Source organism: Carassius carassius, chromosome 44, assembly GCF_963082965.1.
Source record: "Carassius carassius chromosome 44, fCarCar2.1, whole genome shotgun sequence".
In the NCBI taxonomy this organism is placed as follows: Eukaryota; Metazoa; Chordata; class Actinopteri; order Cypriniformes; family Cyprinidae; genus Carassius; species Carassius carassius.
The window spans coordinates 5,022,237-5,049,345 of NC_081798.1; the positions used below are offsets into that span (position 1 = coordinate 5,022,237).

A 27,109-nucleotide genomic window follows, 5' to 3' on the forward strand; every position below is an offset into this window, starting at 1 on the left:
TTATTAAAAATCTTACTGATCCCAAACTTTTCAACAACACTGTGTACAGATGTATAAAATAGTGGCTTAAACAAAATAATGAAGGCATGGTTATTTATTTATTTTTATGTGATTGGTCCTTCACCTAACAAATGGTTATATAAAATCTGTTAGTTTTAATAATAAAAAAAAAAATCAACCCCCCTCATGCTTTTTTTGATCCTGTGGCCTAAATCATTTCTGAAAGGAAAATAAATGGCCGCTTTATATAGTCAGGCAAATTAACAACATTTCTGTTGAGGTAAACTAAAGCTTGTGTATGAATAAGAATAATTGTTTGGTATATGCTTTCATAAACAATAATTGTAAATGCAGTTACTATATATAGTAACTTCATTTACAATTATTGTTTATGAAAGCATACAATAAATTTAACTAATTTAGCCCACAGGACAGGTGCCTGTAGTTAAAGAGTCACTGTTTATGCCACTAATCGTCCTTCCCAAATTGCTGTGCACCTTTCCTTTGGCTGTCTGTGATTATGTGTGGTTGGTTTGTGTTTTGATGTGGAAGTTTTCAGTCACTGGATCACTGTGATCACAATGGCATGGTAAAAGCCTGCTCATTTGCTAATGGTCATTAGCAGGCAATACTGTTTGCTTCCCATCAGCTGAGTGGACGAGCAGCTTCATTTGCTGTGGCTGTCTGCCAGTGCAACTCCCTCTCTCTCCTCACTACCCACAGGTCTATTCAAGCTCAAATATATAAACAATGATTTTGCCATCTCGTTATCATTGCAGACAGAGAAATTAAATATTGATTCTCCTCACGGGGAAAAAGAATTGCTGTGCAGGAATTACCAATTCTCCCTCTTTCGCACCGCTCCCAAGCTGTTTCTGCTGTCACATTTTACCTCAGGAATTTGTGGCTAATTTTGACCTTAATGGCTTTTGCTGCCTATGAAGATGAAGGAGTCCACTTTTTTCAGAATGAAGCACAGAATGTCACAGTAATCTTTGCATAGCGCAAAAATAGACACACAAGGGTGAATATGTCTTATATGCTCTCTGGGGCATATACAACTGTTTTGTAAATCATCTTGTCACATAATTAATATTAACGAGTCAAGCTGATAATGCAGTTTATTACGTGCCCACCTCCCCTACTTTTCAGTTCCTGTGGTCCAAATCATTTATAAATGAAAAAATAGCAGTTTTGTTTAGTCAGACAAATTAACCACATTAACATTGAGGTAGACTAAAGTATGTTTATGTTTATATGTTTATAACTAATTTAAATAATTATAAGGTACATTTCATTATAAAATTATCATTGCAAGCTTGATAGAATTAAAATTAGGGCTGGGCAAGTTATTATCCCATTAAGACATTAACTGATTAACGCCGGCAATTATTTTATAGCTTGTTAACGCAGTTTTTATTATTATTATGAAAGTCCTTTGCTCACTGGCACTGAATACACATACAGACAAATCATGGGTCACAGGAGGGGATGCTCCCGATCAAATTATTTAGGCGTAGCATCAACATTCACAAACCACTGCCCAGTGTTATTTTTAGCAGAAAAGAATGCACCGAGCTCATAATCATGACTTTATAAATATTTCTAATAGGAAGTTTCCGATAGCAAGTGAAGACAACAGAGAAGCGCTCTCGCTCAACAGAGTGAAGTGAATCGTTTTGTTAACTTTGTGGTTTATTACTTTGAGTCAGTAACAGGGATGCAGTAACACACGTCCCTCTATTGATTTATAGATCTATCACATTTTTGCCGCTCAGATATATTCAAGCAATCATGCTGCAGTATCAGAATATCTGAGGGGTGTGTGTTCACGGGTGTGTGTTCACGGTTTGTGTGTGTCCACTTTGGATGGGTTAAATGCAGAGCACGAATTCTGAGTATGAGCACCATACTTGGCTGTACGTCACTTCACTTAACAAAATGAAATAAAAAGTATTTGAACAATCTATTCCCTACTTTATAATGAGAGCTATTCTTTCTTTTTTTTATCTTTTTTTGAGCTATAGTTATGTTATTTGATTGCTTCAGTGAATTTCAAATATCTTTATTGTGAGTATATTTTTGTTTGTTTTGTTTTTGGATGGTTGCATATTAATGAGGCATGCTAAACTAATGGGGAAAGCGCTTCATAAGGATAAGTCAATCAGAGTGTAATATCAGCACATTACAGTAACTCACCGAATGTGTGTAAACATGAATGAACACCAATGTCTGTACTGACTCTACAAGGGCAAAATGTGACAGTGCTGCATAAAATATTAGTAGTGCATTAAAATGTTTTGTCTTATGGCCTAAAAATTGGTAACAGTGAATAATAATAATAATGATAAGAAAACCGAATAAACTTAATTCTGTTACGCATACATTTATTAATCAAATGTTTTTAATTTTGATTTGAAATATTTAAAATATTTTATAATATTTTAGGCATCTTCCATTTTTTCGTTGAAAGATTAATCATAAATAAAAAGTTTTGGAAAAATCTCTTCTTACTTCTGCACCCAGAACCCAAGAAGTCTGGCCTCTTTTTTTCAGAAATGAAAAAGTTACAGGAGAGGAAAAAATACACACACACACACACACACACACACAAATATATTAGTTTAGATTAGTTTTATTTTAGTCTACAGTGTGGAACAGAAAAAGACGTAAACCATGCCTTGGGTCCAGCTGCAGCTGTTATGTTTGTTTTTCAGAGCCTGTCTGATTTGAATTATTCTGATGACTGTTGCTGGTTACAGTTGATTGTAACAGCAATCTGTATTTTTCTTGCGTTATGCTTTCAAACAATGTTTGTATAGATTTACATTGATTTTGGCCCTGCCAGTCATCATTTGCACTTGTTTGAGGTTTACGTACAGTAGCTGCGCATGTATTTCTGTATGTTGACAAACAGTAAAATATATATTATGGCTCATGTCAGTTGCTGTACAGCAGAACAGAATCTGTTCATTTAGCAGCAGTTTTGTGATCAATGCAGTTAAACCTTTAGGATATTAAATAGCTGAGGGCCAGTTTCTACCAAAACAGATTAATCCTAAACCACCACTCAATGAGAAATCAATAGCAGTTCAGGTTTTAGGCAGGGCTTTAGTGGTGGGCATAAATGCAGCTACAAATTAGATTTAAAAGCATATTATTATTGTGTGGAAAGAACCAACAAATTATACAAACTTTAATGAACTCAAACGGAAATAAATTAATATTCTTGAAAACAAGGACAGTCCTGCAGGTATTCAATAAAAAGCATGTTTAGAAACAATAATGCAAATATTTCATGAACGTCACATATTAGAAATACTTGAACACCCTCAACTTACATTCCACATAAAAAATAAAAACCTTTTCATTATCGACTTTTTGTATTCATCTTTCAACAGATCTCTCATAGTGAGAAAATATTAATAAACGCCCCTTACTTAAACGCATTCCCCACATATTACTGTATTAATCTGTTGAGGTCATTGTAGAAAGTCTAATAGAGTTATTCTGCTCACTAGACAGAAGCATAGCCTTGACCAGAATAACTATAGTGTGTTAAGACTGCATAGTAGACTGGTGTATATTCTCACAAATTGTGATGATGCACATGTGTTTTTCTTTCAGAGACATTCGATGAGCTGCAGCAGAGGAAGTGGTTGTCCTGGTCCGAATGTCAGCTCGCTGCAGACATCTGGAGATTTGAGCTTTTTCTCCAGTCAACTTGCTGTCCCCACAGTGGAGTTTACATACTCAGAGTTCCCTAAAACAGAGGTGCGTTACTCATACTCATGCCAATTTACCACATCAGTAATCCAGTCCAACTGTTTTTGCACCCCTGTCCACAGATAGGGAAAATGTTTTCAAGAGGCAGACATGTATAAGCCTAATACACAGCAGACGTTTCAAATGCTGAACAATTTCCCATACAAGCACTAGCTTGTAAATACACCGTGAGGAGATGTCTCTTATTCATGTCTCGCTATTTAGAGGTGCAGTTAAAGACCCAGAATCTCCCGTCAGGACACTCATTATATATATAAAAGTATATGAGTGTTTACAGTATATTTGTGTGTGTGTGTGTGTGTGTGTGTGTGTGTGTGTGTGTGTGTGTGTTTTAATTAATAGAAAATACAATAATACAAGTAACAGATGTTTTACAAGTTTCATTAAAATGATTCTTTTAAAAATACAGAAAAATGAAAAATAAATAAGTAAATCATTTTTTTAAGCAGATTCTAAAAACACTAATTGAGGGAGTAGTAATAACTTTATTTGACATGGCTTTAAATGACTAACAATAAAAGTATTTTATTAGATGATGTGACTAATATCATATTTTAAACATGAATGTTCATTGCGTTCTCATATTCTTCAGTTGTTAAAAAACTGATTACTTAATTACTTTAAGCAATTTGATTACTTTTAAGCTGAAAATCGTTAAATTATTCTAATTTGCTACATTATTTTTTAACATTAATAAACATGGAATGCTACATCAACAGGATAATGTCAAGGATAAGCCAAATTTCCATGTGCATAAAAAAGACCCTTTACCCTAGTAAAAAAAAGTTATATATATAAAATACATTTATTTCATATTATTATAGTTTAAATATATTAACATATTTAGTAACATGTCGCTCAAGACTTACTGATATAAAAATTATAATTAAACTTTGTTTGGAGTACAACTTGTGCACAATGCACGTGTGTATATATATATATATATATATATTAGGGGTGTAACGGTACGTGTATTCGTACCGGACCGTTTCGGTACAGGGCTTTCGGTACGGTGCACGTGTGTACCGAATGACTGAATGCAATATTTTGTGTGCGGAACATTGGTACATTTTTTGTTTCCAAACGAACATATTAAGTGGCGGAAGTCTCCGCGTTCAGCGCAAATCCCGCCCTGCAGCTGATTCTAAGGCCGGTGACACACTGGCTGCGTGGCGTGAGCGTGGCGTTTCTGCTGTGTGTCAGTAGCGTGACGGCTGTTTTCTGTGTCTTTACACACCAGAACCGTGCCTTACGCGGCGCTGGCGCGCGTAGGTGACATAGAGGGAGGCCGCCGACAGACTTTTTTTTTTTTTTTTTCACAACAACAATATCTATACTTCATGTTGAGCATAAATATAAAGCCTACTGATAAAGGACACCGTCAACAGTATTGACGGCAAAATAGACTATGTTTGACAGGTGCAATATGCCAGTGTGTCACCGGCCTAATGTTTTCAAAAGGCATCACGCGAGTGTTAACATCACTACAACTAGGAAAAAAACGCTTGTAATTCAAACGCAGCTCCCGTCGGCATTTAAACAGACCTTTGTTCTTAATTCCGATCGGTCCAACGCAATAACGAAATCTGAGCAGGTCTAAAAACTAAAACTGTTGATGTTGCACTTTACATTTTGGAAAAGTTATATATATATATTTTAAATATGAGCAGGCCTGCAAGCTGGGATTGGTAATGCTGCACTGTAATCATAGTTATTTATTTATATTTTTCATTATATTTTATTATATGATATTGGTTTGAGACTGAGAGTATTTTATTAAGTGGAGAACTTTGCAGCAGTATTTTATTTCTTATTCTTTTTTATTTTATATATATTTTATTAAAAAGTATTTAAAAGTATTGTAAACAAATTGTTAAAAAAAGTTTATAGTAATAAACAACCTGCAGTTTAATGTTTGCATATCTTTCCCTTACTGTACCGAAAATGAACCGAACCGTGACTTTTAAACCGAGGTACGTACCGAACCGTGATTTTTGCGTACCGTTACACCCCTAATATATATATATATATATATATATATATATATATATATATATATATATTCTACTTTATCACAATCAAATATACTTCAGCATATCTTTGGTTGGACTTCAGCTCTATTTCCACAAAGTCAAAGTGCATTAAGCACAAAATTAGTTGTTCTGATTTATCAGAGTTTAAATATTCCAGTTTAATATGGCAAAAGTAAGATTGCAGGGTATTTTTATTAACTACATACAATATGTAAATGTGTGTAATAAATGTCTAAATTTATTTTTCACTAGGGTAGATAAAAAAAGAAATAAAAAAAACTGTGTACAAATGTACAAAAAAGTGATTTATATAAAAAAAAAGAAGAACATAAATATATAATTGAATATTTGGATGTATATGCACACCTATGTTAAAGGGTTAGTTCGCCCAATTTGCAAAATTATGTCATTAATAACTTACCCTCATGTTGTTCCAAACCAGTAAGACCTCCGTTTGTTTTTGGAACACAGTTTAAGATATTTTAGATTTAGTCTGAGAGCTCTTAGTCCCTCCATTGAAGCTGTGTGTACGGTATACTGACCATGTCCAGAAAGGTAAGAAAAACATCATCAAAGTAGTCCATGTGACATCAGAGGGTCAGTTAGAATATTTTGAAGCATCGAAAATACATTTTGGTCCAAAAATAGCAAAAACTACGACTTTATTCAGCATTGTCTTCTCTTCCGAGTCTGTTGTGTGAGAGAGTTCAAAACAAAGCAGTATGGATATCCGGTTCGCGAACGAATCATTCGATGTAACCGGATCTTTTTGAACCAGTTCACCAAATCGAACTGAATTGTTTTAAACGGTTCGCATCTCCAATACGCATTAATCCACAAATGACTTAAGCTGTTAATTTAATGCTTTTTTAATGTGGCTGACACTCCCTCTGAGTTCAAACAAACCAATATCCTGGAGTAATTCATTTACTTAAACAGTACACTGACTGAACTGCTGTGAAGAGAGAACTGAAGATGAACGCCGAGCCGAGCCAGATAATGACTCGTTCACGAGTCAAGAGCCGTCTCTGTCAGACGTGTCCGATTCGAGAACCGAGGAGCTGATGATACTGCGCATGTGTGATTCAGCGAGAAGCAGACCGACACACAGGGCATCTGAACTGAACTGATTCTTTTGGTGATTGATTCTGAACTGATTCTGTGCTAGTGTTATGAGCCCAGGTAAACCGAAGGCTTGCAATCATCGCCAATGACGCCATTACATCGAGCGCAAAAGAACCGGTGAACCGTTTTCTTCAACCGGTTTATTGAATCGAACTGTCAGAAAGAACTACTGGTGATCCGAAAACCGATGCAACCGGTTCTTGACTCGTGAACGAGTCATTATCTGGCTCGGCTCGGTGTTCATCTCTCTCTTCATAGCAGTTCAGTCAGTGTACTGTTTGAGTAAATTAATTACTCCGGGATATTGGTTTGTTTTAACTCAGAGGGAGTGTCAGCCAAATGTAAAAAGTTAACAGCTTAAGTCATTTGTGGATTAATGAGTATTGGAGATGCGAACCTTTTAAAATGTTTCAGTTCGATTTGGTGAACTGGTTCAAAAAGATCCGGTTACATCGAATGATTCGTTCGCGAACCGGATATGACAAACTGCTTTGTTTTGAACTCTCTCACAACGGACACGGAAGAGAAGACAATGCTGAATAAAGTCGTAGTTTTTGCTATTTTTGGACCAAAATGTGTTTTCGATGCTTCAAAAAATTCTAACTGACCCTCTGATGTCACATGGACTACTTTGATGATGTTTTTCTTACCTTTCTGGACATGGACAGTAGACCGTACACACAGCTTCAATGGAGGGACTGAGAGCTCTCGGACTAAATCTAAAATATCTTAAACTGTGTTCCCAAGATAAATGGAGGTCTTACTGGTTTGGAACGACATGAGGGTGAGTTATTAATGACATAATTTTGTTTTTTGGGTGAACTATCCCTTTAAGTATTGGCCAGTGGTACAATTGTTGCTTTTAACTTGACAGATCCAAACCAACAGTGAATTTTAAAATTCAAATAGGATTGACTTTGGCATCCGTCTGCAGTTAGCATGCATTCCAGAAACCTTTGAAACTGCGCTCCTAATACTTTCATACACTTTAATGTTGAATCTTCTGGTTCAGCACAGACTGTCACGTCATTCCCCTGCAACCTCATTGCCTCGTTATGATATGTGAGGAACTGCTTCCTGACGTGTAAAATGATCTTCCACACAGCAGCACGGTCAAACCCCAGGACTCCTTCACAGGCGGCATCAATATTGCGTTCCATCTGTCACGGCCCTGATGTCTGTGCTTTATCTGTTATACCCTTTCGGATGGCACATGCAAGCGTATCCCAGGAGCAACGAGCTCTCTCTTCCTTTAAAATAAACACTAAGGAAGCATGCCTTGTAAATTGCATCATTTTCATTGCTCTTGAACTTTATCTGAACGCATCTTGCATCTCAATGACTTTATGATATATCTTTATACTTCCTCACCACAATGTTGGTGGTTAGATCCACTTCAAGTTGTTCTTTTCTGCTTCCTGTTTTCATAAACGCAGTGTAGGAGTTAAGCATTTCACACATGGAGTGGGTCCTTTCCTCTTTCAGTACAGTACATATTTCCACTTTCTCTCACGCTGTGGTGGTTGACACTTTCTGCATGCTGACTTGTACATCTGTCTCATCGGCACACATGCCTGGCTAAGCATTTGCAGTGCAATGCTGGTGTGCTTTAAACTGTGAGTGTAACCTTTTCCTGGCATTCAAGCCATCAGGCTGCATTAGCGCTGGGGGTGGCTGGTGTGTTTGGGAACAACACGATCTGTGCTGTGACATCCAGCTCCCAGCATCCTTGATTCTGTTCTCTGCAACGTGCCTCCACCCCAGGAGCCATCGTTCCCCCAGCTAGCAAAATCAAAATGACATACTTGGGCTTCATATGCTAACAATACTTACAGTGCCTGTAAAATGTACTATCCTCCTTGGATTTTTACATTCTCACTCTTTCTGGCTATTAATATGTATGTATGTATATATATATATATATATATATATATATATATATAGGTTACAGAAGGATTTCTATAATTCTGTAAGCACTGTTGGGGCATTAATCCGGAAGTGGAAAGGACACCATTTCACCATAAACCGGCCACGACCAGGTGTACCTCACAAGATTTCTGACAGAGGAGTGAAAAAATTATCAGAAGAGTTGTCCAAGAGCAAAGGACCATTTGTGGAGAGCTTCAGAAAGACCTGAAATTAGCATGTAAAATTGCTTAACAAAAATAAATAAGTAAGTACAATAAGTGATGCAATCAACCACCATGGCCTGTATGCACGTCCACCATGCAAGGCTTTATTGCTAAAGAAAAAGCACGCTGAAGCTTGTTTAAATTTGCTGAACAACATTTAGACAAGCCTGTGAAATACTGGGAGAATATAGTCTGGTCAGATGAGACAAAAATTGTACCCTTTGGATGCCATTATACACACCATTTTTGAAGGTCAAATAGCACTACACATCACCCCAAAACATGATGGTGTAGCACTGGCAAAATTAATATAATTTAAGGAAGGATGAATGGAAAAATGTACAGTGACATTCTTAATAAAAATCTGCTGCAATTTACCATGATGATGAAGATGAAACAATAGAATGGCTTGAATGGTCCAGCCAATCACCTTACTTGAATCCAATAGAAAATCTAAAGAACTAAATATTAGAGTTCAAAAAAGAGGCCCATGGAACCTTCAAGATTTAAAGACTGTTTGTGTGGAAGAATGGGTCGAAATCACACCTGAGCAATGCATGTGACTAGTTTCTCCATACAGGAGGCATCTTGAAGCTGTCATTACCAACAAAGGCTTTTGTAGGAAGTATTAAATACATTTCCGTAAGTTTGTTAAATATTTTTTCCCTGGGTCATTCCATTTTATCACACAGAACTTAATTTCTGAACTTATTTGTACTTTTTTGTGTGTATATAGATTACTTGGGTTGTTACCAACATCTGGTGAAAATTTTATGTCAACAGCACCTTTAGAAATATATTTAACATAATAACAGAAAAACGGTAATGTCTTATAAAAGAAAAATACTTATTTTACCCACTGTATATATATATATATATATAATGGGGTGTAACAGTACACATATTTGTATCAAAGATTTTCAGTATGGGTTTTTCGGTTTGGTACACATGTGTACCAAACAAATCATCTTGTAAACAAAGTGTCACGTAGAATTTAATTTACCTCAGGCAAGTCATAAGTCTCTACAGCTAGTTATTTGCTAGAAAAATGAAGTCTAGAGAAGAACATTTTGAGAAATATTGGGCCTATACTTAACCAGTTAATGATGACTTAATTAATGTATACGTTTTAAATAAATATTTTCCTGAAGAAGTTATGACTTTGTTAATTATTATATTTCAACAACAAATAGAAATTGTATACTGTAATTTAAAAGTTAATTTACGTTGCATGCAATTTTTTTATGTGAGTTTGAATAATGTAGTTAAAAATAAATAGTAATTTAATTAAAGTTTGGGCTCTGTTGTTAATAGTAACTTTATAGTAATGTAAAAGTGCTCCCTATAGTAGAGCAGAAGCTGAGGTAGATTTTTATCCTTAAGAAAATGTTGAATATAATTTAATTTATTTAAAGAAAGAGCAATTTGTTCAGTAAACAACTGTTAAAATACTGAACCATGACAGCAAAACCGTCATTCTTATTCTATTTTAAACAATAAAAATAGTTACTTCAAATAAGAAGGCTTGGACAAACTATGCACAAACGCGCTCACCCAAGTGAACTTGCGGATGCATCAGCCTTGACACAGAGAAAGGGACCGATGGCCGGCCAGCCGGGGTTCGTCTTTGGGGGAAAAATTTGCAGATTTTTATTTATTTATTTTGTTTATTGTTTTTATTTATTTTATTTAAATGTGTGTGTGTGTGTGTGTGTGTGTGTGTGTACTTCTAACATGTTTGTTTTGTAAAATAATTGTTGTAAATTTAAATCGGACAGTCTTCCGTGTCTGGAATGGATGTATTCTTGCATCTATAAGATAACAATAATATAATAAGATAACCTTGTTTGAAATGGGTTTGGCTAAAAGAAAAATTTGGATTTGTCTGTACTATTAGGTACTTGTACTATACTGACTGGGTTAAATAAAATGGCATTACTAAAAAGAGACTAAAATACAATTTTCATTGACTAAAACTAGACTAAATGTCATCAGGTTTTGTCAACTAAAACTACACTAAGACGTCATCAGTTTTGAATAAAACTAGACTAGACTGAAAAGAGTATGAACGTGACTAAAACGAATAAAAACAAAAATGACAGCTTCACACAAAGACTAGGCTAAAACTCAAATTAAAACAGGCTGCCAAAAACAACACTAATGCGGACTTTCATTTTAAATTAAATTTAGTTTGTAGATATTTTTTTTATATATATTTTGTATTTATGTTTTTCAATAATTGTGTCTTTTTTAGATTTAGTATAACTTTTTTAAAATTTAAATATCTTTTATATATTTCCTTCTTTCTGATAAATTGTTTTACATTATATTTTAATATTATATAATGTTTTCATATTTTTACTTTTATGATTAATTACATTTAATTATCATTAAAAACATTAACACTCAAGCAAGAGGTGAATTCTTTGTATGCATGTTTGTTTTTCTAAGTGTTTAATTAATTAATTTATTTATTTATTTATTTAGAATTGTTGCATAGTTAGAGCATTTCTGTTATTAGCCTGAGAAATAACAAACAAACAAAAAACAGCCTTGTTTTTGCCTTGTTGTGATTGAACATTTGAAACCAGACCAAGCAGAATTGAGAACTAAACTAAAGCAATACGGATTCTAGCAGAAATGACAGTCTTCCTGAATCAAGCATTTTTTTTTTCTTTTTACAAAACCCTTTGATTAACCTCCTCTGATTCAGGGCACTAAAGAGAGTAGTCTAATGCAGAGTGACAGATCAGGAAGTATATCTCCCCCCATGCTAATGTAACTCCCTCTGCAGATGGCCTTCATGCCTGCGGCTGAGGGTCAGAACTGATCGCTAACTCAGAAATCTGCCTGACCATGCAAAAATCTGTCACCAGTTGTTTACTGGGAGCCTTCCCCACCCAGGGTTACCATCTGGCTCTTTTCCTGGAAAGTCAGAGGTTTGTTGGCTGTGAACAGAGTTTCTTGGCCTGAAGTGCTGTATTAGTGTCTGCACAACTAATCTAATTAGCAGTGTGAAGCAGCAGCAGCTGGATGTGGTAGATCCGTAGGGTCTCTGCGCTTCAAAATCATATGGCAGTTCCCTTTGCTAGCTAGCTCGCTGCGCACAGCTGACAGTTATGCTAGGCTTGTCTTAGCCTACCATCTGGTTTCTGCCGTTGGCGGTGACTGTGTGGTAAAAAATATTGGGTGTAACATGCACATGTGCTTTAGTACGATATAGTATATATCTCATCAACATGACATCTATATATGTAGCCTACTCTGTCTACCAAAGAGGATGCAATAATACATTAGTATCTGTATTACATAGTGTCTAAGAAAAAGTCATATGGGAGTTGACAGAGATTAATAGTTGCCATGGAGAAATAATTAATTATTACTTAGAGATCTGTACTTGCTATATTTCTGCGTTATTATTAAAAGCATATAATCAACATATTAGAATGATTTCTGAAGAATCATGTAACACTGAAGACTGGAGAATCCAGTTCCATCACAGAAATAAATTACATATTTATATATATATATATATATATATATATACATACATATACATTACATATACATTACATTTTTTTGTCTTTTTTATAGGTGAGTACTCATGTCAGTGCGATCCTTTCAATAACGCTACAATTTTCTCATCTGAAAATGCCTTCCATTCATATTTTCTCTTTTTTTAAATTGGGACCATTTGACAAAAATGACTGCAGTGATCTGCTGGCACCATCAGCAAGCACATACAAAGAGGGCATTGAAGTTTGAGAGGCTAGTTTGGGAGATTTAAGTTGCAATCATTCTATAATAGCTGTAATAGTCACTGATTGGGTTTTCATCATTGATTCGGCTATTTCCTGATTATCTCTGTGAAGCTGCTTTGACACAATCTGTATTATAGAAAGTGCTAGAAATAAACATGTCTTGACTTATAGCTGACAGAAAATAAAGTACTTGGAAAATGATTCCGTTGAATAAGTCACACTGAAAGTTATATGTTCTCCTTCATTTCTTGACAGATGGTACTTGGAAAGTGAGAACTTACTCAACGTAATGACACAATATATTAAACCTGACACTGAAGTTGCATAAACTACAGGATCTGAATATAAACATATAAGTTAGAAGATAATCCGATCACGAGTGGTTGTGTTACCCTGTTGGTGAGCTCGTGAGGTGTTAGAAACTGAGCCAGACAGATGTAGCACCTGTTTCAAGAGCAAAGATGCTGTTTCATTTTCCAGCCTGGACTTCTGCTGGGGAAAAAAAGTGCTCCTTTGGATGCTAATCGTTTTGGCAATACCAATGATAACCCACAGCACCCAAGTGGGAGTCTCTATCTCCTGAGAGTGCTCAGGTTAACTCTGCCTTTACATATCCAGTGTAGCCAGGGTCATCTTGTTCGTAAACTTAACGCATTCATTTTTGTTTATATGAATAGACACAGCTGCAAACCATTTAACCAGCATCTGTCAAACATCATTCTTTTACCATACAGATGTCCTTGGTCCCTCGAGTTGGCTGCCAATTAAATTAACCACGTTCAGAGTCACTATAGTGTCTGCACTGATAAAGGTGTATCCTCCATCTCTAGTGTCGGGGACTAATTTGGAAGTGTCTGTCACTCACAGAAAGAACTATTTCAGCTCGACTGAGTCCTCGATCGAAGAAAAGAAAAATCCACTCATCCATGATGTAGCAGTATGTAAAAAAACACAAAGAAAACAGCACCAAGTCTCAATTAAAAATATAAAATCAAAGGATTCAGTAGAATTCGTACATGATGTGGTATGTTCTGTAAAACCACTACTTGCATACAATTAATAGTGAGAAAGTATTGATTTAGCAGCTTGTTCTTATGAAGTATTCTATGTAGCACTTTGACACATTAACACCATTTTATCGGAAATCAGAAGTCCCGCTCTGGCTTATTCAATAATGAGACTCTTTAATCTTTTCCAATAGAAAATCATTTGAAATGCTACACTCTCACATGTATTGATCAGATAATAAACAGTTAATAGTCTTCTTTGATGGCTTTCTGAGTTCGAATCAGTTAATGATTTCAATTTCTTTGTCTACTTTCTGTTGTATCACTTGTTTAAAACACTAAAGCACGAACACAGCACATCTTCCGTGAAGACGAGTGAAATCAAAGAGAGCTGATATATTTCAGAATTCTTCACACCCACGTTCACAACTCCTGGGTGTGATCGTGCTAACAAGCTTTTAATTAATTATGATTAATTAGTATTTATGAGAAGCTAATATAATTTCCGCTGAGTTCCGATAAAAAAAGACCAAATATCTGTATCGCAAAGTTGAAACGTATTAAGAATCAGATATTTAAAATGTTTATGAAGCTAATAAGTGATGAGTTTTTGTTCAATTGCAAATGTTCAGATATTTTCGACTGACTTCAGCTTGCTGTTAGTTTCAGTATACCAAGCGGGTGACAGACAGCACAGTTTGTTGGTTTGATCTAGTGCTTTTCCTCATCAAATAGGGGCATTTCATCATTCAGCATTGCCAGATCATCCATTTATCCTTCATTGCTGTGAAAAGCACATACAAACACATGCATTTGGCAGCAGTGAATGCTATGTTGCCTGCAGTGATTTGATTGACTTTTTTGGTTTAGTCCTCTTATTCTTGCAACGCTCATATAATGGTCTTTTATTTGTTCAACCTGAAATAATTTCTGCATGAGTATATTGGGGAAGTAGCTGTACAATAGCCTAACTGGCATTTCTATTGTGTCCTCTACAGTGAAATCCTTCCATCATCTGAGCTTCCTCAGAGGTACATGGCTAATTAAGTCAGTGATAGATGTGCGAAACTGCAGCTGAGATCGTCCTCTGTCAGCCCTCAGCCTGTCACTGCGTTTTACTGTGTCTTATTATCACTCGCTCATTGTCAATGAATATTCATATCGCTCCCTGCCAACAATACACCATTAGTTCTGGTTACTGGGAGATGATGGCACACCAAATAGCTCTGAACGCTTTCGGAGAGACTGTCCCGCGCATCAGGGCTGGGCTTTTCAGAGCAGGCAGATATCCAGCCACACGCTGATTACTGCATTCAAAGCCTCATTTTTCAGCTTACATAAACAGCGTGTGTCCCGCTTGCCATGACAGTGAGACAGTAATTATTTTTTTTCAGCTCTTGCTTTCTGCCAAACTAGTCCTTTCTATCCATTTCTCTCTTTCAAACGCACACAAGTACACACGTTTTGGTTGTTTGTTACATATCCATAATCATTTAAATGCTGGATAAAATGGTGGATACTACGTCTGAGTAAAAATGGTTGTACTGAATATAGTTATTTGTAGAAATGAAATCAGTGAGGGCAAAGCTGAATTTTCAGCATCATTACTCCAGTCTTCAGTTTCATATGATCCTTTAGAAATCATTCTGATATGCTGAGCTGGTGCTCCAGAAACATTGCTTATTATCAATGTTAAAAACTGTTGTGATGCTTATGTGATTTTGATACATGTTTTGAAATTTTACTTCACACTTTTGCAACATTATTAATGTTTTACTGTTACATTTGATCAATTTAATGAATCTTTAAAAAAAATTACAATCTCCAAACTTTTAAATAGGAGCGTAAATTTTACACAAGTCGACTCACAAACTATGAAAATGAATAAATAAAAATACAATGTCTCTGTCATCTGTCATAGTTGTGTACATACTGTAAATGTTTTCTATAAGGTATAATCAGCACATGAAGACAAGCTGAATGATAGAGCTGATTTATTTCTTCACACACACATTCACAAGTCCAGGGTGAGATTAATTATGATTAATTGTTTCTTGAATATAAGCGTTTTGTGTGATTATTTTACTTGTTTTAAGTTGTTTATACTTAAAATCTTAAAATCAAGGTTTTTAAAATATTTTCAATGAAAATCCATTCCAAAATTTGACTATTCCCTACAATTAAATCACATCCATGCTAATTAAAAAATATATAATAATAATAATATAAAAAAAAACCTAAGATTTACAATTTAAGCAATAAGATTTAATTCAGGAAACTAAGATATCCAGCACAAACTAAGCTAATTATTTATAAAGATTGGGTATTTTTCTAGGGATTAAAATAGATCCTGTTTACATATTCATTGCTGCTTATGTTTAATGACTGAATAAAGATATCCAGGAATTTTTATTATCTTATTTGTGAGAAAAGCATTTTGTATTGCAAATTACATTTTATCATTTTATTTATTTTATTACTGTCTCTAAACAGTAATATGCGGCTGTTGAATTTTAATTGCTCGTTGCAGAATTGCCTGTGGACTGGCCACTCCAGTCGTAACAAGGCCATTTTGTGTTTGTAGAATAAACAGAAATGGTTTCCCTGGTGTTCAGTATCCTCCGCTGGATGCGGTTTGACTGTCAGATCACATTTAAACCTGTAGACTCTTCCTTCCCGAGGTGAGCCTTGCGGTTTCCTGCTTGCTCAGTCAAGAGAAACCAATTCACCTGCCTGAGATATCATTCCCAGTAACCCAAGCACAGCCCTATTCACATGTAGCCAAGGTCTAGAGGTTTGGCGACCATTCTGAGAGCCATGTGTTTATCTATGAAGAGCAACAGCTCTCTGTGAAGAATCACTGGGTTCCATTCATACAGCTGCATGAAAACCTCTGATTGTCTTCTTGTAACCGAATACCCATATTAGAGCACCCGCTTTGTGCAGAAAATGAATTCTGTTCATCAGGCTAGTGCAGAGTGGTGGGATACAGATGAAAATGATCTGCATTCACATTTAACTTGTCTGAGATCACCCCAAACCAATGTATTGTTGATGTTGCCGCACAATCTGTGAAGTAATATCCCCTGGAGAGGCTACCGTGCTTCAAAACAGCACTGTCCGCTCTCAAGTGAGATGAAAAGCAGTGTGGGAAGATGGGCACGGGTGTAATGCCTCTAATTTTCAATGCAAATCAGTCTTTGTTGTGCCTCTCTGTGCAGCCACTACAAAGAGAAAGACACAAATTGTGGCCATCAGCTTGTAGACTATTGTTGCTCATGACATGCTCACTGTAGTGGACAAAAACACCCATGTGACTAACTAGAGGCTGGGGTGTTATCCATTATTTTTTTAATTAAATGTTTTACAAGAAAAAAAATAAAAATTATATATATATATATATATATATATATATATATATATATATATACAGTACAGACCAAAAGTTTGGAAACATTACTATTTTTAATGTATAATTTTTTTTTTCTTTTCAATAGGAAAGCTTATGATTGCATCAGATACCTCTTGGATAGAAATTTAAGATTTCAATGCTTCCTATATATATATATACATGTATATATGTGTGTGTGTGTGTGTGTGTGTGTGTGTGTGTGTGTCTATGCTTTATATTATTAGAAAACGTAACATTTAATAAATGCATTTTAGGAGCTTCACAAAAAAGCCTTATGTGTATTTTATGTTTTCTTTCCAAAAAGAAATCAGTCAAAGATGACTGAAAAGGTTTCAGTCGTTTCACACTGAAAATGGTCAGTGCTGTTTGAAAAGATATATTTTCGGTGCTAAAATGGACACTGTGACCTTCAAAAGGATGTAGCATAACATCATCTGTGAGTTAAACAATCAGGAAACGTGACTTTAAAAGACATGTTCAGGGATCTACTTCTCCAATACATCTATTTCAGATGTGCATCATGACAGTTAAATTTACCTAGCCTATGTTGACAACCTTGCATGGGTGTGTTTTAATTTTTCATTCTTCATGTTTTTTTCTCCTTTTTTTCAAACCTAGAGAGCTATTTTTCTCACTGAGGCCTTTTTCCCTCCTGAGTCTTTATTAAGAGAGACCTTGGATCCAGCCTTCAAACTCCATGAGACTATTGCCAAGGTAAGAGTGCTCCTCCTTTCACTACAAAAGTCCAATAATGATTATTTTGTTTGTTTGTTTGTTGTTGGCTGGTTTGTCAGGCACCGCAGTGTTGTATGCCTAAAGTTGTCACTAGGATTATATTTTGAGTGGAACTCTTTCTTGCTCAACTTTAAAGTGCTAATTGCGCAGCTACACAAATCATAACTCAAGAGACAGATGGAATGAGAACATTAAGCAAATAACTTCAAAAGCGTTTATTCAAAATCATTTGCATTATTTTTTTCAAGTTAATACTGATAAACAAAACTTTTCTTCATCTCTACTTTAATTCCTTTAAGATATGAATTTTTAACCTGAACATTTTGTGTTCTCCAAACTCTCTTCTCTCGAAAATGCCTGCATTGAAAGTTTGAATTTGTTTAGTAATTTAAGAGTTTCTGTGGTATTTTGTGTTCCTTTTTTCTATTTCTTTGGCAAACATGTAATGCTAAATGATGCATCATTCACAATGAGATGAGGAATATGAGCCTGTCCAGTCATCATTTCATAAAGTGTGTCTTCCAGACGGGACAAAAATGCATTGACCAAGTGTCAAGTGACAGTGTCCGGTGCTCTCCTGGGTCAATTTATGAAACCACTGCAGTGTTTTAGTCCACAGACACTGATTGCTTGGCTTCTGGCAGCTTGTTCCCCATCCTGGCAGTCTGTAGAGGAACAGCGAGCATGCTTAGACTCAACAACAAACCCTGTGAAAATGTTATGAAATATAGATGAAACAGGCTGGGGATTTTATAAACAATTTTCTCTCTCTCTCGCTCTCTCTCTCTCTGCCAGTTATGGCCGCAGCATTAATGGCAACAAGAAATATGAGCATCATTAAAGTTCCTCATCACAGTCAAGGAGATACTGTTCTGCGCCATGAATTATTCAGGCCGCTTGAAGACACACTGGCAATGACACAAAGAGTTGTGGGACAACAGCGCATGCTAGAATAGATGAAAGGCTCACAAAGTGTCCATTCATTGTCGTGTCTCCTCCAACTACGTATTCAAAACAGTATATACAGGAACATTAGATAAAGCGTCTGCAGAATCTGAGAAGATAAATATTTAGTGTGGTATTGAATTCAGCGAGCTGATTTAGAGGTTTCAAAATTTCATATTCCTCAGAACAACAGGCAGAAAGCTTGGGAAACTTACCTGAATAACAAAACAAGACAGAAAGGTTAAGATCTTATAGACTGTGAAAGGCATACAAAGACACACTGGTGTCAGAGAAATGATAACACTTTACAGTAAGATTCAATCGTTATCATATAATGCATTAAGTAACAATGAACAACTTTTGCCTTTAAATTTGTCCAAATGAATTCCTTAGCAATGCATATTACTAATCAAAAAGTAAGTGTTGATATATTTACAGTAGGAAATTAACTAAATATCTTAATTGAACGTGATCTTTACTTAATATTCTAATGATTTGTGGCATAAAAACGTTTTTTTTTTCAGTGACAAATAAAATCACTTAATAAACACTTCTGAGCAAAGTTATATGCAAATTTACTATGTCACATTTACAAAGTAGCACTTAAAACAAATGTTTTAAGAAACCAGAGGATTCAAATGTATGTTTGATGGTAATTAACATTATACTACAAATGCTGTCAATTGTGCTTAACTTGCATTTAACCTAGAATATTCCTTACTATTAACATATGCAACCTTATTGAAATTGTTAGTAGAAAATGTTTGGCAAGCAATGTTTCTCAACTCAGGGCAGATTTATTTAATCTGCAGGAACTTTTGTTCAGTTCTTCACTAAGACACATAACAAGTCGACATGATTCAGTCAATGTAATTTTGACAATTTAAGCACAAAAATGTGATTCATTCTTCCAACGTGCAATACTTTCACGCTCACAGTCCAAGCCCAATCCTCTAGAGGGCGTCTTGTATAAATATGCCCTACTTTCCAAACAGCACGAGTTCTTAGTCACATTGGCCCTGTAATGATGCCGTAAGGGTTGCCGTTTTCTGCCTGCCACGAGTTCGGTGAGACTCTAAAACCAATATTAATGAATGCTAATGCCTCTTGAGAGTTTCCTTAATGTCATGTGACCTGTAGTCACCTGCCGGCCTTTCCCAGTATGCCGTTCCTCCGAAATAACAGCCACGGACGTCGTTAGTTTGGTGATCCAGATTTCATATGGAAACTAAACTCAAGTAGCCCCCTGATGCCAGTTTAAATTGGTGGAGGCAGACATGAATTGATGGGGTATGAGAGTTGGGTCTCGCCGCTGTCTGATAGTCTCCAGCTGCAGTACAAGCGCACTTGAAATCCCCAGGTTCCTCTGTAAGGCCAGTGCTGGTGTATCTGTGGTGTCACGCTTCTTTACGCCTCCAGGTCCCGCAGGACCTCGGGCCCGGGCCAAACTCTCTTTTTCTGCAGGCTGAGGAGCCTTGGGAGTTCTTTCAGTGAAGACTATCACATTCTCTGCTCATTTTTCAACCCCACCTTTACAACCACAGCTGGGCCGGGTTGACAGGGAGGACAGAGGGGCTGAGTAGTGTTGGGTGTGTTTGAGTCAGTTCCACTCAGCCTGGCACGGAAGCCTGGAATCGATCATTTGAGCCGCAGGTATGCACACACTCCATCACCCTAACAGGGCCCTCATGCGGCATACCAACTCCCTGGAGCTCAGAGCCTCTGTGCTGACTACCTAGAGTACTGCTTTAAAGATCTACATCCAAAGTCGCTCATTCCCTTAACAGGGTAGTTTGCCCTCCTTTTAAAATTTCAACTCTGTTTGCAATATCGTAGCCCTGTGAATTGTTTGCTGTGGTTCCCTTTTTTACCTTTCTTTATGTGAAAATCAATGCCAAATCTGGCTATGCAAGTTGAAGAGACTCTACACTCTTAAAAACTTTAAAAAGCATTTATTTTACATTGTAATATTATTTCATAAAATAGGTGTTTGTACTGTATTTTGATCAAACAAATGCACCCTTTGTTTAAAAAATAAAAACATTACCAAGCTCAAACTTCTAAATATGAGACATTAAATAAAGCTTTAGTCTAGTGTGAGAACAATTAAAGCCCTGTATCTTCATCAGACCTTATTCTTGACAGTTCACTATTCAACTCGCCTGGATAACAGATGAGTTACCTGCAAATGTCTCAAGTAAAGTTTTTCAGAATAGAGTAAGATTCCCAATGCTATCCAGAGATTCTTTCAAAATTAACCTGCCATACAGCGCTTGCCCTGGGAATCAGCGAGCCAGAAATGGCGGTGGAGAAGGAAGCCTGAGAGAACCCAAGCTGCCAGCGAGAGGAAGCTGTGAGGTTGAGAGCAGCTGCTGGTGTGATTGAACATCCCAGGACAGCCATTGTTATGTGTCAGATGGAAACAGTAGCGGTGGTGAAGACTGAAGGCTTGGTATTGTACTCTGACAGCCTGAGTGACACTAGCCGGGCAGGGGAAGAAGGGTGAACGGAAGATTCTGCCAGCTTTGCTTACATGGCACCTGGAAGGAGCAGGAATCTGCTGATGGACTCCGTGGGGAACGTCAACCTGAGAAGCATCTCAATTTATATTCTCTGTCCCTGAATCAACTCATCTGTTAAAGGGCATCTAGGAGATCCCTGTCCGGAGACCTCCAGAAAAATGAGTGAGGGTGTTTCATTTGGACATGATGTTCGGATCGCATTGTTCTGAGTCCATCAGTGCTAATGCAGTGGCACACGATCATCAGCTGCACATTGTACAACTCAACCTCATTCTGCTTCTTAATGTTTTAGCCTGGTTCTTAATTGCTAAAATGGACCATCTGCTTTATGCATTTGTATGAAATCACTATTTGGAAGATAAAGAATTGCAGAAGAATTGCCCGAGATAGCTCTTCCTTCCTTTTTTTTTTTTTTTGTAATATAAGTTCTGAAATGATAAGATAGCACCAATTTCCCAGAAATTATTGGCTTTGGCGTATCTTATAGAATTAGACTAGAAAAAGATTTTAAATTGAACTTCAATTAAGCCGTACAATGGAGAATGAGAGAAGGAAAAAGATCCGGAAGGAAAAGGTGGAATTAGTAAGTCTTAATGGGATACCCAAATTAAAAATTGTCATCTTTTACTCACTGACCCCTAAAAATAAAGTTTCTAAAAGGGGGTTTTCACAATGAGGCCAATGAGTTTTTTAATCGCTGGAACTGATTTGGAGAAATGTAGAATTACATCACTTGTTCGCAAATGGATCCTCTGCAGTAAATAGGTGCCATCAGAATGAGAGTCCAAACAGCTGATAAAAACATCACAATAATCCACACATAATCCACACGACTCCAGTCCATCAATTAACTACTACTGATGTGAAAAGTTATGTGTTTGTAATAAACAAATCCATCAAGACATTCTTAATTTCAAATAGTTGTTTCCAGGTAAAATGCCAGTACTCCATCCATAATATTGCTTTCTCTATTATAAAGATATATCATCTGAATCAGGAGAAACATATGCACGGTGACTGGAGGAAGCGAAGTTATACAAACCACATACTATGCGTATCGGGAACGGCACTACTGGAGCTACCTAAGGGCAGGCAAATGACACAATTTTCATTTTTGTGTGAACTAGTCCTTTAAATAGCAATGGTGGGAACACAAAGAGATAGAAGATAATTTGGTTCTTTAGAAAAGAGCACCGTAAGTTGATGAATTACATATGGAAAGATTGCAGCACAGGACATGTCAAAGCTCATTGAAATGATTTAATCATGAAAGACAATGTGCCAACTCAAGTCTACTGCCTCCAGCCTCAGCGGTGCTGTCCCTGTATAGCTGCACTCACTGTGTGTGTAACAGATGTGGCTTTTGTCCGCTGGGATGGGAGACAGGGAGTGAGAGACTGAGAGATGATAAAGAGATGAGATGATGAGGTAATGGAAAGATTCTTAACACTGCTTAACACCTCAGTCAGCCATGCAGAGGTTCTCATGAAGTATCTGTTGTGATGATTTGCTTTTCTGAACTGGCATTGTATTATTTACCACAGAAGAGATAAATCACCAAAGAAACCTCAGTTGAGATTCAAAGTTTGCTGAAAATAATAGTTTGAGTCAAACGCTCACACTAGTCAAACGAACCAGGCTTTGGGGGTGAAAGGCACTCAGGCAAGGTTCGGAACTCTTTGTCACGATCATTAGATGGAGTGCCCATGAGCTTCAGTAGAGGGCACTCCAGTCAGGACCGTTCCACCCATTCACCACCAGTTGTCACTTGGACACTAGCACCTCTCAAACTGTTGCACCACACCCGAACTACATTACCCATGAGTCACTGCATCACAATCACCCTGCCACACCTGCACCTCATTCATCAGCCAATTTCCTTGCCACACCTGCACCTCATTTACACACACACACACATAAAAGCAGCACACTCACTCTCACTCACTGCGAAGTCTTGTTTAGCCAGTCTGACATTTCCGAGCATTTTTCCCTGTGTTTGTTATTCCTGTGTTTTGACCTTTGGACTGCCTGTCCAGATCTCTGCTTGTTTCTGGTTACGATTCTGGTTACGATTCTGGTTATCCCTGACACACCTGACGCCATTCCTGATCTCTGCCTGTATGACCATTCTGGTTTAATAAATGCTGCATATGGATCCGAACGCCTCCGACTCCTTGTTACACTCTTAGTGTTGAGTACACCCTCAGTCGCCATTATGAAAAAGCATGCTGGATGATCTGTAAAATATATTTTTTCTGTGTTTCAAGGCATGAAGAGGTTACTGCTGTTTATTCAAGTATGAGCTCTTTTGGTCATGTGGAGTTTTAAATAAAAAGCTTCTTATTTTGTGGAAATTAACATTATGTGATGGAAATGTTGATGAAGTAAATCACTGTTATTTATCTTTTATATTATATTTATATTTATTATATAAAATTAGAGACTATTTGGCTCATTAGGGCAAAACTGTGTGTTATATTTGTTATATTTAATAACATTCTGTCATGTAATTGCAGCAGTGGAAACTACATTTTTAACTTTAAAAATCTATTACAACACATTTGTATTATAGTTTAATAATGAATTTTCTTTTAAATCATGGCCTGGTAAAATATATATATATATATATACTGTATATAAAAAGAAAGAAAAAATTAAACCGTACATTTTTTGTTTTGTTTTAATAAGAATCAAAACACGGAATATAGAAGTGCACAAACTGCAAAAGAAGCAGCTTTTTAAAAAACAAGTAATGATGACAGATTTTTTATTTGTCTTTTTAAAACTGTTTCTATGCTGAAACCTCTCTAAGAAATTAGTTTCTTCTGGGTTGCCATTTAGATTTTGTATGTCACAAATTTGCAACAGATTAATCAGAAGTTCCCATCAGTCTGTTTAATAACTCTAAGTCGCTGTCGATCTGTAAACACTCTACAGCAGTCTCTCTTTTAGACAGCCACAAAGTCTTTCAATCTGTTTTTTCTGTCAGTTCTGTCTAGATTTCTTTTGCTGATAGTCATTTATTGGTTTCTCAGTCAAGATGAGTCTGAATAGTTAGACACACAAAGGCTAAATTTTGCACATGGCTGTGCTTTTCCCTCTTCATTTATCTGTAGATGAACTGGATGTGTAAATCATTCCATCTAGGAACACGAACGATGTCTTCGTTGGATGTTTATGAAAGAGCAAATTACTGGACTTCCCCAGATTTGCTTCTTTTGTTTGTATCCCACTTTTGAATGTTTTGATATGGATGTTTTACAGTAGCTAACCTTGACCAATTGGAAAAATCTGATTTTTCGAGGCAGATTAACAAAATGCAGACATTTTCATGTTATCTTCTCAAACGAGGAGTGTGATTGGTTCCCTCCACCTCCTCTGCACCCCAGCACTGGAAGCATATCAGGAGGAGTTTATCGCCCCCTAATACATAAAATGACGAGATGTCAAGTCAAGTCATTTTCCCAGACACTCCTGGGCTTAACTCAGTGTTTGGATGTTCTCTTCGTGTTCACTGGTTTGTCCCAAGCGTGGTGAAGACTCATGGCTCATCCATCACTGCTGCTGATTAAAAAGCCCTCTGTACTTTTGAGGCCTTTTTGCTGAAAAGTTGAAAACTAAAATCGAGATGATACAGTACGACACTGGGAGCCTGCCTGGCAGTTTCTGAGAACAAGTTTGCCTATCCTTTCAGAACATGTTATTGCTTTGACTGCCCCCATTTTACCTTATTTCCTTTATGGAAAGAAGGTTCATGCATATTAAATGCATATTTTTTTTCCCCCTTTTGTATGAATTAAACATTTTAAATTCCAAATGGAGCAATGCAGATGTAATTAAAATTAAGTTGGGTATTTCTAACCTTAAAATTATATTACAGATATTATATACTATTATTTTATATTATTTTAATATAATTTTATAAGTGATATACTGACATTGATATCAATTATATTCAAACTACCATTCAAAAGTTTTTGAACAGTAAGATTTTTTATGTTTTGAAAGAATTCACTTCTGCTCACCAAGCCTGCATTTATTTGATCAAAAATACAGCAAAAGCATTAATATTGTAAAACATTGTTAATATTTAAAATAACTGTTTTCTAATTGAATACATTTTAAAATGTATCTTATTCCTGTGATTTTTAAAGCTGAATTTTTTGATTCATTACTCCAGTCATATGATCCTTCAGAAATCATTCTAATATCCTGATTTGAAAAAACATTTATAATTATTATTATTATTATTATTTTGTTGAGAACAGCTAAGGAGATTATTTTTTTTCAGGTTTCTTTGATGAATAGAAAGTTCAGAAAAACAGCATTAATCTAAATTAGAAATTACTTTATCATCACTTCTGATCAATTTAATGCATCCTTGCTAAATAAAAATATTAATTTCTATATAAAAAAATACTAACTTCAAGATTTTGAATGGTATAGTGCAGGGATAGGCAACTCCGGTCCTGGAGTGCCACTATCCTGCAGAGTTTAGCTTCCGCCCTCATAAAAACTCACCTGCCTGTATCTATCTAGTAATCCTGAAAACACTGATTGCCTTGTTCAGGTGTGTTTTATTAGGGTTGGAGCTAAACTCTGCAGGACAGTGACCCTCCAGGACCGAAGTTGCCTATCCCTGGTATAGTATATAATGTTGCAAAAGCTTTCTATTTCAGATAAATGCTGATCTTTGGATCTTTCTATTCATCAAAGAACCCTGAAAAGAAATTACTCAATTAATTATTTTAAATATTAATAATAATAATCATAATAAATTGTTTTTTGAACAGCGAAACAGAATATTAGAATGATTTCTCAAAGATAACATGACACTGAACTGAACACTGGAGTAATATGTATATATATATATATATATATATATATATATATATATATATATATATATATATATATATATATATATATATATATATATATATATATTAGATCAATAGCAATATATATATATAGAGAGAAAGACAAATGTAGAAACTGAAACAATACCAGCAGATCTGGTGTACAATTTTGGCCAGAGGGACTCTAACAATTGTCAGCATAGTAATTTTATTCCTGTTGACAATCAAGTTCAGTTTCAATGCTGTTTACAAGTAGAAACTCAAGAAACCAGACCTGACCTTCGTACTGAATAGTTTTGGTTTCAAATGTCATTTTGAACTTTTTGACTTAGTTTTGAATGGAAACACGTTGCATTGCATTACTTTTTTATTCTGTATAAATAATTTCTGAGCACAGAAGCCCTTTGAAGCAAACGATCACTTCTCTGTTCTTTCACACTAAATATATTCTGTCGCTTTTTCTTTATTATTATTTTTTTTTTACTTTGTTAGTCATTTTGGAAATGGAACTTGCAGTGTTTTTGAAGTCCCACAAAAGAAAATTAAGTGCATCTATAATGAAGCAAAATGGCATGTAATATGAAGTTGTTAGAAAACAAATGCAAATCTAAAATGCAGACATGGGTGTGTGCTATCCGTGTATCCCATAGGGACCGCGGTTTCTCCATGTCTTCACAGCTCTGAGGCATGCAAAGTTTCTGAGAACATCAGTAATTAAAAATTAACAAGATTAGAATTGCTTGGAAAGCAAAAAAAATAAAATAACTCACAAAACTAAGATCAATTTATTTC

At 35.9% G+C, this 27,109-nt stretch overlaps 1 protein-coding gene across 1 annotated transcript in view; it reads left to right on the top strand.

Moving 5' to 3' along the window:
* LOC132126674 (inactive N-acetylated-alpha-linked acidic dipeptidase-like protein 2) overlaps positions 1 to 27,109 on the top strand; it is a 254,781-nt gene that overhangs the window by 204,153 nt on the left and 23,519 nt on the right. Inside the window, exons 10-11 of the mRNA XM_059538097.1 lie at positions 3,628 to 3,774; positions 17,875 to 17,970. Of these exons, the coding sequence (XP_059394080.1) occupies positions 3,628 to 3,774; positions 17,875 to 17,970 (243 nt within the window). The remainder of the gene's footprint in view (positions 1 to 3,627; positions 3,775 to 17,874; positions 17,971 to 27,109) is intronic.